The sequence below is a fragment of the Manacus vitellinus genome, unplaced genomic scaffold (genome assembly GCF_001715985.3).
Source record: "Manacus vitellinus isolate BGI_N305 unplaced genomic scaffold, ASM171598v3 scaffold_2_pilon, whole genome shotgun sequence".
Lineage (NCBI taxonomy): Eukaryota > Metazoa > Chordata > Aves > Passeriformes > Pipridae > Manacus > Manacus vitellinus.
Genome location: NW_021940208.1, coordinates 9,349,644 through 9,365,871, shown reverse-complemented (window position 1 = coordinate 9,365,871; position 16,228 = coordinate 9,349,644). Strand labels below are relative to the sequence as shown.

The 16,228-nt window shown below is 39.0% G+C and overlaps 1 protein-coding gene across 1 annotated transcript in view; it reads right to left on the bottom strand.

The window, feature by feature from the left end:
- The window catches only part of ARHGAP42 (Rho GTPase activating protein 42), a 145,603-nt gene extending 129,942 nt beyond the window's left edge, over window positions 1-15,661 (bottom strand). Inside the window, exon 1 of the mRNA XM_018071345.2 lies at window positions 15,480-15,661. Coding sequence (XP_017926834.1) covers window positions 15,480-15,633 — 154 coding nt within the window. The 5' untranslated portion in view covers window positions 15,634-15,661. The remainder of the gene's footprint in view (window positions 1-15,479) is intronic.
- Between the last annotated feature and the right edge of the window lie 567 nt (window positions 15,662-16,228).

Sequence of the window (16,228 nt, the reverse complement as noted above, 5' to 3'; positions counted from 1 at the left end):
TAGTTTTAATTTTCCTGAAATCTCTTGGAATTATCTTGGAATCCTGAAGTTCTCTTGGAATCACTGTAGACAGTTATTTTATAATATCGACTGCACAATCAGTGACAGTAAGAAATATTAAGGCCTAGTAGAGAAAGAAAGCACAAAGCAGAAATTATTATTTGATGCATTCACGCCTTGAATATTCCATGAAGTTTCTTGCAATCCAACACAGAATGGGCACAGTTACCACAAAGAAGGCACAGAGATGGTTGACAAAGGACAACCACAGTGATAGATTTGATTACTTAAAAGCAGAAACAAGCTAGACTAGAACTTTTCAGAGAAACTGGGGAACAAAACATGCAAGAAAGAAAGAAAAGAAAGGTTTTAAAAAAAAAAATCCAAACCCAGATGAATAGGTCAGGCAATGTATACAGGCAACAGCTACTATTTCTCATAGAACAAAAATTGTCATCATCAGATAAAATAACCAAGCAGCAGGCATACAACAAAGGAAGCACTTTTGCCCCTGCAGCGAACACTTAAATCGTGAAACTTCTCATTTGCTGTCACAGACTGCTCTGGAGTCTAACAGAACACCTGGAATCCAGATCCAGGTTAGATAAAACCCTTTCTGAAAAGGGGTTATTTGAGGACACTTGGAGGAACTTTAGCAAAAGGCTACCACAATTTAGAGATGCTCTTTGTCTGACATATTTTAGAAGATAAGTACTTCTGTGAGGGTCACTGACTGCTCAGTTTTAGTCTGGAGATCTGAAGGCATTGTGGCTGGCTCTGCTGAGCCTGCAGAGAGGCTGACATATCTCTAAAGTTAAGTAAGCTCACAAGCTCCAAAACCTGTATTTCAGTAATAATAGGACTTAATTAATGACTACATTAATTTGTTCCATGGGGAAACAATCAGGTTTTGCAGAAGTGTCCTATCACTTTATGTTTTTCAGTTTTGTTTTTTTTTTTGTTTAAAACAAAGAAGGTTTTCATATACTTGACATCCTTTTAGAAGCAGAAGCCAGCTTTTGGAGAGACCAAATTCCATGTCATATATCTGGATCTCACCATAAATCCTTCCTCCTAAATTTCTTCACGAGGCATAAATGAAATCCTTACACTGGAATGAATGAGAAGTTAATGGAGTATCAGACTTCACATCTAAAGAGCCAATGTACTTTTAATGAAGTTTAAGAAAATAGTATGACAAAATTTCTACTGGACAGTATGACAGCAGCATGAGAAGTTCTACTGCAGTGATAGTAGGTATTATCTGAATAATCTGTTTAGCTTCAGAAAAAAAATGCTGAACTCCAATGTTATTTTAATAAAATATATTAATCAACTGTTTTAAGATCCCTCTCCTGTGGGAAACCAAGCAGGTTTCCCTAAAAAATAATATAAAATAATAAAAAATGCCTGTTTTATAAGTACCCAAATCAAATTCAAACAGTAAATAAAATTATAAAACCATATTTAACATTATTATATATAATAACTTTTTTAGATAACACTTTTTTTTTCATTTTTAACTAAAGACTTATGTAGAAACTGAGATGGAAGTGAAATCCTCCATGAAACTTAACAGATGTTTAAATTACTCAACACCTACTTATATACAGTAAGAGACAAAGTGCTAGTTATGAAGACGGACAGAAGTCAAAGATAAATCTCCCCAAATCACAGGTTTTATTTCACTGTGGGACAACTGTGACAAGAAGAAATCAAGAAGTCTGCATACAACTGGTCTGATCTGGATATCTGCCAAGAATCCAGACGTGGGATTTTGATATGCAGAAACTCCAACTCCCACTGGTACAGAACCTCATAGTCTCTGCTCCTATTGACTGCACTCAGCCCATCCTGCATACCCCAAAAAGGGGCAGGGGGCATCAAGATTTATATCACTTAATACATTTTAAAAAGAACAATCAAACAAAACAAAGTATCAAGCCACCGAAACATCACAGCCCAACTCACTAAGTGTTCTCTTGTAAGAGTAACACTCTGTCTTGTGTTTCATTCCATCTGTGCAAATACATTGTTGTTTAAGTGCCATTTTAATTTACAAAGAGACAAGAGATGTGTTTATTAAAATACCATCAATTCCTCTGGATACATTAAACGTTCAATAAAACATTGCAAGACTGACCCTTGACCCAGCAACACAGTACTCAGTGGTTCATAATGACTCCTCAAGACAAGTGACAAAAGTAGGCACGTGAGTTTCTATTGTAAAATAGTTTTGAAGTCTCAAGGTGTATTGACAACTTTGGCTTCTCACACAGAACATCAAAGAGGCTCTGGAGTGCCGATGATGATGAATTCTGACAGCGTCACACATATTTTACTGACAAATGATTTGGGAACTGCCAGAAAGCTGGTGGGGGAAAAAGAAAAGGTGTGATTTGCAGTGTTATTTTAGTAAATTTAAGATGATTACCACTCCCAGGGAGATTCAGGATCTGCTGCATTAAGAGATAAGAGTAAAACAAACTGAATCGACAAAACAAAGAATTACATCATTGCTGTGCCGTGGCAACACAAATAAAATAATAATAATAATATTTTAACCTGTTGTATTTCAGCTTTACAGAGAAGGCACTAAACAGAAAGAGTAATGTACAGTAATCAATATTGTACAAGAATATAAAAAAATAGAACTTCTTATGTTGTAGGGAAGCAAAGGAAAGGAATAGATCCTGTGAATTCGTGGGTTAAATTTATTTAGGCCAGAGACCAATTCGTCTCTTGGAGTACAGGGGAAAAAGAACGATGAAAAACTACCTGTTGGAAGACTTGTATTTTTTCACTTCCCAATTAAATCTGAACAAAGAAAAGCTAACAAATTTCTTAAAGATGGTCTTAACATTTTCATCTTCAATCCTGCAATTTGGGGATAAACAGGTGATAGAACTTAGATAAACATCAGTTCCCCTCCCCATAGGAAAATGAGTTGTGTCATACAGGCTAGGGTGCAGACGATGGCATCTTCAACCAGCTAAGCAACAGAAGCTACAGCTTCAAGTGCAAACTCAAAAATTCTCTGAGTGTATCAGGAAATCTCTCAGCATACAAAGAAGATTTGGCTATGTAAACAGGAAATGTACTGCTGTGCCTAAACGCCTCTTCATAAAATGAAATATTTTGGATTTCTCATTTGATCTTAGGCTCCCAAACAGCATGAAGATGCTGTAGCCCTAAGTTCACATAGCAAAAAGCCAACTATACTGACTGTACTTGTGAGAAAACTTCATTAAGTCTATTGCCAAGCTTACATTTATGCATTTGCTTGAAGACACACCTCCGTTTTTTTTATGCCAGTGTTATCTGTGCATTTTTCAATTAAATCAGTCATGGTAATAGAGGACAAAACAATGTGTATATGAGAACTACGAAAATTTTAAGATGCTTGAAGTACTTCGGACAATCTATATCTCAACAGGCTAACAAAGCTAAGCTATTAATCCCACTTTCCTAACATTAAGGATCTTTCAAAAATGTTAGGTTTGCTATCTTTACATGCCTGTAACACAGCAATTGAACTGAACATTTATTTAGCACTTGTATATATAAAAATAAAGGAAGTATTGCCATCTTCAACTGTTTGGTTTTGTTTCAATGTATATTTGCACAGGCACCTATATACACTAAAATAAGCCATACAGTCTAGTATTCAAAACTAAGAAGGGGAAAAGGAAAAAAAAGAAACCAAACCAAAATCATACCATCAAGACTGTTATTACAGGATAGTACCTCCATTTCGAATCACAATGATGATACCAAAGTAAGGAAGGTATCAGAAGCAACTACCTGAGGCCTCTCTTGAAGACTTTTTAAACATGAAAAACATTAAACTGTAAAACGTCTTAAGGATGTATTCTTCCCAGATTCCAAAGTTTCACTTACACATGTATATTCAAGTAATGTAAACTGAAGACTTGAAAGTAGACTGACAATATTTCTTTTTAAGGCAAGAAAAAAGCACCGCAGTTAACCACCCTTGCTACCCTGAACAGGAGTTTCAGGACTTAATACTTCAAGTCCAAAAGGTATAAGTGAACCCGACTGCATCTTAGGGGAAAAAAATGCAAACAATTTAAGCGTTTCCAGCAATGAAAAGTCCATTACTTTCTTAAGAAGTCTTAAGACTTACTAGTCTTAAGAAAGTATCTTACTAACTTCGCAGTTGCAGGTTTCTAATCTTAATTTGTATACCTTCTGCCAGCACTTGAATCTCCACACACCTTGGTCTCTTAGAGAAACTTTCCATCAATATTTTTTACTGTGATATAAATAAATCTTTAACTTTCTCTTCTGATTAAGCAATGACATAAAACACTGTATGCTTCGTGGTGCTAGTGGTTTTCAAGGAGCTGGAGCATTGTCATATGCTGTTAAAATGTTCAAAGGGTTTTTGTTTCTTCACAATTTTTCAGCATTCTCCTGAAAACAAGCAGCAGGACCAGACTTAACACCCATAAATGCCATAAATATCCACAAATCCCTTCAAATTACATTTGCAGATATCATACATTTCTGGCACCTGTCAGTCTGCAAGCCCATGTTCAACTTATTAAATGTACTCATCTTTCTCCTCCACCAACCAACTACTTTCCACAGTCAGCGCTAACTACCCTGCAGGCATGCCACATTTGCTGTCTCTGGACTTGTTGAAAACGTCCTCAAATAGATTATGCAAGTACAATAAAGAGTGATTTGCCACAATTCCAACAATTTTCAACTCTCAAAAAAAAAGAAGCATGTTTTCCAGCACAGAAGTCTCATCATACTTTTTAAAAACAAAAAACAGCAGCAACAGAATTCCTTCTAAAAACTGAACAACTGCCCGTTGTCAAGAAGAAATTATGTTGAGAAGTTGAAGTGCATTTACTTCATTGCTATTTCAGTTGTATTGAGTTACACCAACAAATGTATCAAATTAAGGTAACATACTCTAATATCCAATCTCTACAACATAACAGTCAGGAATTCCTAGAGGGAGATTTATGAGTCAAAAAATATCTCCTCAGGCATTCATGATGCTTACCAAACTGCACTATTTTTCCCTAGTTTTACCATCAGACTTGGTCAATAATATGCTGAAACTGGGGAGGAAAAAAAAAAGGGAAGAGAGAAGTAGTAGTACTAGCTGTATGAAATTTCAGTAAAGGTATGTTCTTCACGTGGTTAATCAAAAAATATTATTTGTGTAGATTATTTAACCCCACCTACGCTGTTGTAGTTTAAACCAACTCCTGTTTAATCAGATCTGATACCAATTGAAACCAGAAATTTTTTTCCTCGGGTCTGTTTTGTACTATTGGACCTCTCCCCACTCTCTGGCTCCTCAAAGCACAACTCAGATGGAGAATCCAACCCATAAGATATGTAAAATGCCAAACCCTAACTCTTGAAGACACTGACTTCTACGCACACAACATTTACCATGAGACAAGATTCACAAAAGCATCTCTGAATACACAGAGTAAACCAAAATTTTTATTATAAGCTAACTATAATTTTTTATTAAGGTAACTAGTTCATTTTTTTTTCTGTACTAAAACAGATTCTTCATAGAAGTACACAACTTGGTAAGTGTCATAGAATATCTTGAGTTGGGAGGGACCCACAAGGGTCACTGAGTCCAACTCCTGGCCCTGCAAAGGACCATCCCCAAGAATCACAACATGTGCCCCAGAGCACTGTCCAAGCACTTGAACTCTGGTAGGCTTGGTACCATAACAACTTCCCTGGGGAGTCTGCCCCAGTGCCCAACCACACTTTGGGTGAAGAACCTTTTCTAAATACCCATCCTAAACATAAAATATTGGACAAATAATTTATATTTACCTAGAAGGTAAAATATTTGTCAATACCTAAGGTAAAATATTTGTCAATACCTTATGAATGTATTTTTACACATACACAATGATTTTAGCAGTAGCAGTTTCTCAGATGTTCTAATTTCTGCTTTTCCTCAGAACAAGGGAATTTTACCTCTCCTACGGTAAAGCCCAAGTCCTACTTATTTTAAAATTTCCCAGCAAGTAAGCTACATAGCTCTCTAGCTTCCCTATATATGTAGGCTAACTAGTGATTCACAAGAGGGGCAAGGGAAAGGTATTTCTTCAATGTACAGCTTGTTTTAACAGAACTGATAGTTCTAGATATGAGAAGGTTCAAGGGAACAATTTTTTTAATAGATAATAGATAATTGCTCAGAGCAATCTTTTTTAAAGCAGCAAGTTTCTCCTGCATGCTTTCGGCAACTTATAAGTAATTTTAACCTTAGAGGAAACTCACCCCTCTACAATATTCATGGATTTAAAATAACAGTTTATACAAATAGTAAATTCCAAGGAAGTTGAGTTCTTGTGTTCTCCCCACCTCTATTCCTCATCATCATTTGTAAACAAAAGTTAAAGGCAAACAAGGTAAGACAGAAAAGGGAGAGAAGATGGATGGAATGAACTTAAAGAGGAATGTAAACTTTACTAATGGCAATGGTCCCAACGTTCCTAAGGTCTTGACAGCACCAGTAATCTAGGAAGGCTTTGGAACACCAACACACACCACCACAACACTGGAAATCTCTCTGGGCTTCATTTAAATATGACCTGCTCTTTCAAGAACTGCAGCTTTTAATAACTGATCCAAAAATACTTACACTGACATTTGGCCACTTGAAATGAATCAAATTATTAGAGCAGGAAAAAAAAGTATGTTCAGTTATCCTTTCTTATCCACTTCCAATTAGCAAACAAAGAACTCAGTTGACTCAAAAGGAAAAACCTATCCCATGTATTGCTTGTTTTACTGCGGATTTGTGCTCTTTTTCCATGGTGGTGAGACAGTGGCAAGGGTAAGGACTTGAGCAAAAAGAATGAAGATGTTTTTTTTTATTTGATAATTTTCTAGAAGCAACCGGGTTCTTGCCCAAGTATTTTTTTGCAGAAAGCAGCAGGATGAGGTCATCATAAAGAAAATTATATCCTTAACAGAAGTCTAAACAGGTCAGCTGAATGACCACCTCATCTAGGATGTACTGTAAAAGAATTAAAAGCCTTTTCAGCTTTTAAATAATTCATTTCCCTGTTCTTTTCTTTCCATAAATTCACTTGGTTGCATCAAAAACAACAAAATAATTTTTAAGCAGTCACCAAATGCTTGGATGGTAACTAATTGTTATAAGAGGAATCAAAAGGGTTCACTTCCAAAGACAGAAGCACTGGAATTACTTGGAAAAGAGCTATATTGGCTTTACATTGCAAAGTCTTGGTAGAGGGGAGGAGGGCTGTAGAGGTGGCTTCTCTGAGAAGACATCAGAAGCTGACCTCATATCAGATACAGATGGTTCTACAGGATCAAATCATAGATTCATAGCATACCAGGTTGAAGGGGCCCCAAGAATCATCTGGTCCAACCTTTCTTGTCAAAATCACAAATTGATTCTCCTTATTGTTACCTGTTTTATTCTTCATGATGTTTATTTGACTTAAAGGCTCTTAAAGGAAGGAAAATAATCCTGTTGATGATACCTACTTCCATTGACATAATCTTTCAGAGAGCAAGAGTACCTTTGCAAACAGACACTATAACCCACATCTGACATGCAAACCTCTCTTCTTTAAGCAACCTCAAAATATCAAATAACATCAATAGTAGAATGAACTATATGACCCAGGCATTGCAGCACCTTGCACTGTGCTTTGAATATCGAGTTAAAAGAAGATAAGACTTAAGCCACACAGCATTTTCATACTGTTTTCTCATGCTGAGCTATATCAAGCAAAACACCAGTGCAGCAACATGTTTAAGCTTTTGTGTCCTGTGAAATACAAGTTGCATAACTCAGGAGAGGGAAGTAATTTAAATTGATAACTTCTAAATAATCTGAAAAACTATACTGCCTAGGGGAGGTTATATTACTCCCCAACAGCACTTCAATTCCATATTAATATGGAAGAAGGTCAAGTTATTTAGTTATTTTTCTTCAGTTTAATATTCACTTCATTGCTATTGCTTATAAGATCCTGAGACTTTTTCACCTTTAATTGTACACTTGAGGAATCCATAGCACCGCATAGTCAAAAGAAGACCATAAACATCGATGTCATTTAATGGTTGATGTTCTCACAGAATACCATGAGGAATGATCAAACTCATGAAGAATATTATGCTACTTTTGTTTCTCCTACTTTTACTTCTAAGGTCTTGAACACTTAAAAGTGAATTCAAAAAGACTTAGAAAAGAGCTACTAAAATAACCAAGAAACCAGAGAAACTCTTAGAAGAAAGGATGAGAACAGCTTGTTCAGTCTAGCAAAAGGATAGGATTATTCATCAAGTAAATCCAAATCAACAACAGTGCAGAAATGTTGAGTGAAAGGAAAATAAGTGTAAGCAAGTCTAAATTTCCAGATTAAATTTATTTTTAATGAGTTACCCAGCTCTTGGAGTAACAAGGTTCTAGAAAGGGCTTTTAGCAGAAATAGTAAGGATAAAAATTGTTTTTAAAATGGAGCTTGACAAGTAGGCATTACATGATGTAATACTAGCAGGAGACTGGATTTAATAAAGGAAATCCACAACACCAAATTCTCCTAAATTCCCAATTTATTTATAATTAGTTTTGAGAATATAGGAAAAAACAGATAAGCAAATACATAGCACTGTTTTACTTATCATTCAGTAGAAAGAAGGACTGCATTGTCCTCTGTATTTTTTGCAGAGGATGAATACAAAGCTATTTACTATTACAGGAAACTGCAAATTGCTGTAGCACTTCTGCCCACGAAAACCCAAGAGATCTGTACAAGTTCAGTGACCACAGCATCATATTTTCCAATGTAGTAAAGACAATATTCATGAAGCAGCTGGTTTCTTATTAATAGAATTCATTTATCTTATTCATAGCAAATGAAGCACATAGTAGACAACAAGCCAACTGACCCATTAAGAAAAAGATTAAATTTGACCTTTTACAGAAATCAGATTAAAAATCCTAATGTAGAAAAAAATCCACAATATTTTTTTTAAAGTGGAAACGTCATTTCATATGGTATTTGAAACTGAAGCCCGCTCCTCTGGTAGCCTGATGTAATCCATTTACAGAATTTCTCTAAAGAATACCTGTTTCAATATTAAGGCCCAAGAACACCCATCTTGAGTCATTCAAGGACTTTGTTAACACAATAGTCATTACTGACAGTATGGAAATTCACTTGCAGGGAATACTGGTTCAAAATGAAACATCATGTGGTGGCCAGAAAATAACGCACTCTGCAACAGTCTGCTATCTACTGTTTTCTTCATATATCTTTGGCTAAAGATAATACGATACAGACTGCAGTTGCTTTAAATGCCAGAGGAAGTAATTAAGATCCTTCTCTGGCCAAGAACCAGCTTATTATTGGTATCTTTGCATGAAAAGCAGAACACTGCTGGAACTGAAAGTTACGTCTATAGTCCATAGATAATGCAGACACCAGCAGACTGCACAGGACTCTATAAATGCCTAACAGAAGTAACAGAACAGATAATTTTGAAAAACTAATGCCAAATACTATGTTTCAACTTCCTTTTAGTGGGGAAAAAAGAAAATATACTCTCTTGCTGTAAATACTAGTAGGCAAGGCTGAAGTAGGCATGATGGCCACATATGTGCCCCATGAAGCAGCTGTTGGCTATTGTGAATGCAGTGAGATTGATATCAAATCCTCAGCAGCCTTTTCCTACTGTTTTTTGCACTGTTTCCTTCTCTTTCTAAGTAAGACTCTGGGAGTAACCCAGAACAACAGAGGTTATATGGTCCAGTTACCTAGGTATTAGCATCACACCTTTATGTATGGCCATACAAAGGGGGGAAACTTTTTTATCAAATTGGTAAGGGAATCATGTATTTAGGGACCAAGAAGTATAAACTACGTCTACATTAATAAAAGAGAATTATTGCTATCAAATTTCAGCAGTTGCTGTTCAATTAACTCAGTCCTGGTCCATTTAGAATCTGGAAAAGACACTGCAAAGATAAAATCTCATTAAAATATGTGAGGCAAAGATATCTGGGAAAATGCATCTCTCTGGAAAGACACAAAGGGTTGCTGGTTTGTTTTTTTGTTGGTTTGTTTTTTTTTTTAACGTGAAAAAAAATTCCCCAAACAGATAAAAAGATCATAGATTCTTATGTGTAATTTTGTCTTTTTTTTTTCCCAGACAACTAACCCCCAAAATTTCCATATGTATAAACAGGTTCATCACTTTTATAATTAGGTTTATGAGAGGAGAGAACAATCCCTGAAAACTGTATGCCAGACACTTTAAGACAGTCTTTTTTGTGTGAAATTTCTATAAAACCCAGGTAAAAAATATCCCTCACACTCCCTGCAAAAGATGGTATTTCCAAACTGTATCTGTTTCTTTGTTTCTCCATGTGTCAAGAAGTAAAATAATACTAATGATTGCTACCTAATTACAAACTCCAAAAAATATCTGCTAAATCTTATTTATATCGCAGCACAGCTCTCATTACTGTTTGCATCATATCAAAACACTTTAAAAGCTATAGTATTACTTAAAACAGCTGTAAATCCACAGAACTTTCAACCATTAAACCAAAACTTATGTAGTTCTCACCTTTGAATATGTGAATTTGAGAGGCCTTAAGATGGAGAAGGCCTCAAAAATCAGAAGAAGAAAATTAAGCCTTCAACACACAATGAGCCATAAGATCACCTGTACAAGATGCATGTCATTTTTTTGGGTTGTTTAACACAATATCATTAACTTTCAGTAGGCCTATTATGGAAGTTAAAAGTATTCAAGTAATTCTATAATGGAATTTCCTATATAATCTATATGACAGCACCCTAGACTAGATTGCTTTTACAGAAGACAACTACAAAGAAATTACAAGGTACATGACTGGCAAAAAGTACAGGGAAAAATAGTCTTGATGTTTTAATTCAAAACAAGTTGGAATCAATAAGAAGGAAAAAATTCAGTTCTGCTTTAGGAGTCCATCTACAGCTGGACCTACTACATGAAGCATATAAGCATATACATTTTAAACATGCACCTGAAAGATCTATTAAATTAGGTGACTGAAGGGTTATGAAATCAACAGTTACCTAATAATCAAAAAGGCCAGTTGTAACAGGAAAACATTTTTTCTAAAAAGTTTTTTTTGCCCTGATTCTTAAGTTAACAATGAAGAAACCGTTCTCTAGGTGCACCAAAGTAAACTATTTGCTTCTACTTAATTGTGCCTACTCACAGGGTTAAATGTCTGTCAAAAGATAACTTTTTAACGTAATAGGAACATCTACTATAAGCAGAAATTAAGCTTTTCAAGAGATAGTAATGGGTTTAGTACCTCAGCTAATGTGAAAAAGGACAACTACTCTCTCACTATAAATACTAACTGTAAGACAAGGCTGAAGTAGGCACTATGGCCATACAGATCATACAATCAACTGGGTTGGAAAAGACCTCTGAGATCATCAAGTCCAACCCTTGATCCAACACTGCCGTGGTTACTAGACCATGGCACTAAGTGCCACATCCAGTCTCATCTTAAAAACTGCCAGGGATGATGAATCCACCACTTCCCTGGGCAGCCCATTCCAATGTCTGATTACCCTCTCTGTAAAAATTTCTTCCTAATATCCAACTTAAACTTCCCCTGGCAGAGCTTGAGACCATGTCCTCTTTTCCTACTGCTGGTTGCCTGGGAGAAAAGACCAACTCCCACCTGGCTACACCCTCCTTTCAGGGAGTTGTAGAGAGTGATGATCGGTCTCCCTTGAGCCTCCTCTTCTCCAGGGTAAACAACCCCAGCTCCCTCAGCTTCTCCTCACAGGACTTGTGCTCGAGTCCCTTCACCAGCCACGTTGCTCTGATGTGATGCTAACACCCAACTAAACTAGACCATATAATCTGTGTTGTTCTGGGGTACTCCCAGAGCCTTATACAATTAGAAAGAGAATGAAACAGTATAAAAAATGCTACGAAAAAGCTGCTGAGGATTTGATATCAATCCTAGCTTTATCAGTTCTCACTGCATTCACACTAGTCAGCTTCTGCTTTATGGAACGTAGCAGCTCTGCAGACTACTTGGGAAAGCAGCACTCTCCAGAATTAAGGTAGCAAAACCACATCCAAATCACTGACTTTATCTTGGGATGACTCCAAAGAAAATGTAAAATATTTGCATACTGCATTAAATGTATTTGTTCTATCTTCAGTTTACATGGAATCTCTTATCAGGTATTTATAAACATTAGATTGTTACAGTAACTTCAATAGTTGACTGCCCAAATATTAATATTTTGTAACATTTGTAATACAGAAGTATAATTCTACCTGAAAAACCATGCACATACTTCATGCAATAAAACTTATATTTAGCCAATTTTAGAAGTTTATAGTCTTTTCTAAATGCATCAAGTCTGCTTCACTGTCTCTTCTCTAAACATGGTCAGGGATGATGTGTTCCAAAACTCATCTCCACTGAAGCTCTTCAGCACAGTGTGGATTATTTTAACCCAAGAGAACTGATCCTACAAAATGATATGTAAATAAAAATTCCAGATCACCTAAAGAGATAAAACACGGTAAACAATGCCTGTTTTTCTCTAGGGCTTGTAGATTATTAAATATTCAAAGATCAAATCCTAAGAGTTATCACTGACCTCAAGTACTCACAGTTTGGTACTCAAAAACAATTAAAGAATTAAAAAAAAAAAAAGCCGTGCACAAGTATTTTACACTCCACTGATTTTGAAGGTGAGTAGAAGTAGCTAGTTTGCTTAAACAAATCAAAAGTTCTGTGCTCTAGGGAACCTATAATAGTGCTACTTGAAGCATCTACAACAGAGTCTGCAGAGTATAAACCCAGGATTTCTACTTTGTTGAGGAAAATCCACACATTTCCCCAGTTTTCCTAACATAGGAACTAAGGCAGTGTTCTGTGGAAGGCATGGTCATGAAATTGAAGGTTTTGAAATGAACAAAAGGAGAAAGATTTCTTACTATACCAGACCAGACTTTATTTTCCTAAGCTTAAAAGACACTATAACATAATACTCTAGAGCTGCACATAGGATACAATAAGCATTGTGTCAAACACATTTGAACTAAAAGTTTCAAAAATTAGGAGAACTTGCAAGTTAAGTAGTCATTACTCAAGATAGAAATATTGCTCTTAGTCTAGCAAGGACTCATAAGTATTCGTCACAAAAATAATGGTATTACATCAAATCAAGTTTTAAATTACTTCTCAAGAACAATATTCCTTTTACAACAGTCTGTCTTAGACAATCATAGAATGGTTTGGGTTGGAAGGGGTACCTTAAAGATCATCTCATTCCAACCCCCCCGCCATGGGCAGGCATACCTTCCACTAGACCAGGTTGCTCAAAGCCCCATCCAACCTGGTCTTGAACACTTACAGGGATGAGGCATCCACAACTTCTCTGGGCAACCTGTTCCAGAGCTTCATCACCCTCCCAGTAAAGATTTTCCTCCTAATATCCAATCTAAACTCATACGCTTTCAATTTAAACCCTTCCCCCTTGTCCTATTAACTGCATACCCTTGTAAGAAGTCCCTCTCCAGCTCTCCTGTATGCCACTCTAGTTACTGGAAAGCTGAAGGAAGGTCTCCCTGAAGCCTTTATTCTCCAGGTTGTACAGTCCCAACTCTCTCAGTCTGTCTTCAGACAGCTTAAGAAGAAAGTTATATTTCTCCATATTTGATCTGGAACAAAAAGCAGTCAATTTCCAGTGCTAGACCAGGTCAAAAAAGTACCCATGTGGTATTCTGATCTGTCATTACTATTTGTGCACACCATCTTACAGGTTTGAAATAGGAAGTTTTTGCTACTTAACACAAGCTCAGACTTCCCGTTACAAGAAGAAAGCTTTTTAGCAAACAGAAAGACTTAAATACAACTAAAACTCAAACTTTTTTGCCTGGGAAGAAAATTGTACCATTGAGTTTATAAATACAAACATACATACATATATACATATATATATATGTATATATATATACACACACAAGCACTATTTCTATGTAATGTCATCTCACATGTGGTGTGCATGGATACAGTAATTTAATATAAATTCATGAGATGCTAGATTTGTACCCAGATACTCACTAAAAAGGAGATGCATCCAGAACTACATGCATATATACAAAAAAAGTCACAAAAAGATAATAACTACTTCATGTAAATGCAATTCTGTAAATTAACTATAAGCAAGTGATGCAGGGAAAAGCACAGTTCAATCCGACTGTTGGATCAATAAAATTCTCACAATTTTTACCTCCCAGGTACTGAGATAAATTTTGGGTTTAGACTCTGAGTTAGCATCAGTTAGGTTTCTTATGAGCTACAGAGCTCAGCAACATCTGTTCCTGTCCACATAACAAGCAATATTGCTACCCTTCACTGTACAAAAACTAGCATACCATGTCAATGTGGCAGATATTTTTAAGGATTAAAGTCATTCTTTTCTTTGAACATCTCACGTTGCAGCATGAGATGCTGTAAATTAGTTCTCAGCTCCACCTGAAGGAAAACTTTGGGCAACAGGTGAGAGAGATCCAAAGTGACTTAAAGAGAAAAAGTAAGTGGCAAGAAGTTACAGAAGAGGACAAACCTAGTGACGCTCCTGACAATTTCAGCTTTCACTTTATGCGCTTCAGAGCATGACTGTCGTTTTCACACCCCAGAAAGCTGTCACTGCTCAACTCACAGACCTTTAAAAGCACTACATTGCTCATGTTTATCTCTGCTCTCAGAACCCTTTGAAAATATGTAAAAGTTAATCTACTACGTGAAGACGCGGGAGTATGGCATGATAAGATACATAAATTCTCTTTCTATAAAGTCACTTGTCTCTTGCTTTGCCCATTTATTACGGACGTCTTCGTCATCTAAAGACATCTAATTAGCAGCCAGTGTCCCAAAATGAGACCCCGGCAACACTACACGCCTGGTCCGTACCGTACAGCGATCCACACCACGGCTACGGGCTTAGGGCTTAGAGTCACAGAATCGCAGAATCGTTAGAATCCCTTCCAACCCTAAGGAGTCTCTGATTTCTGCTACTCTAAGCCCCCAGCCCCGAGCCTGGGCTGCTTCCCCGTCCCCGGGTGAGCCACCCGCCGCGTCCGCGCCCCGGCGGCAGCGGCGCCCCCGCGCTGCCCGCGGCCCCGCCGGGGACGGGCGCGGCCGGGACCCCGGGCCGGTGCGGCAGGGCCCCGCACCGCCCCCGCTCCCCCGGCGACACCCACCCGGCCCCGCCGCAGGCGAGGCGAGGCACGGCGGCACGGGGGAGGCAAGGGAGGTGCGGGGGAGAAATTGAGGAGACGCCTTTCGGCGGCCTGCCGGCAGGGGAGCCGCCGCCCGCGCCCCATTCAAAACAAAAGAAGCCCCTTCCCCTGCCGGCCGCCCCCGGCCCCGCCGCCCGACTCACTTCGCAAGGCCCCGATGAGGAGGCTGCCGTCCTTAATCAGCTCCTTGATAAACTTGTTCGTCCTCTCCAGCTCGATCTCGTGACACTTGAGGCGCTCCCTGAAATCCGGGCTGTCCAAGTAGGAGTCGCTGAACTCCAGCGTGGGCAGCCCCATAGCAGCGGCGGCGGTCGCAGCCCCCGGCCGGCGGCGGAGGCAGGAAGGGCGGGAGGGCCGCGGCCGAGGCACAGGGGAAAGCGGCGGCAGAGGCGCAGCGCGACTGCCACCTCCCTGGAGGGGCTCCCGACCCGCAGGCACCGGCCGCTGGCAGCAGCAGGCGGCGGCTCCCGCCGCTGTCACCCAGCTACATCGGCTACCCGCGGGTGGCCACGCGGGCTTCGCCAGCGCCGCCGCGCTTCCGCCGAACTTCCGGCAGCGATTCCCTCTTCCTACCCTGCCCGGCACTAACTCCACCTGCCGAACCTCCCCCGTCCCGGCCGAGGAAGCCCTACCTCCTCCTCCCTCCTCCTACCGGGTCGCCGCATGCCACACGCGGACGCGGCCCGGCGGCGGCCGCCACCTCGTTTCTGCCACCGCCCCCTCCGCGTCTCTGGGCCCTCCAGCGGCCGGAAGCGGCCGGCGCCTCGGCGCCGCTCGGGCTCGGGGTGAGGCGGGGAGTCCGCGACGCCGCGCCGAGGAGCCTGCCCGCCTTCGCCTCCTCCTTTGCCGGGGGCTTTGGGAGATCCGGAGGAAGGCGGGAAGGAGGATCCAC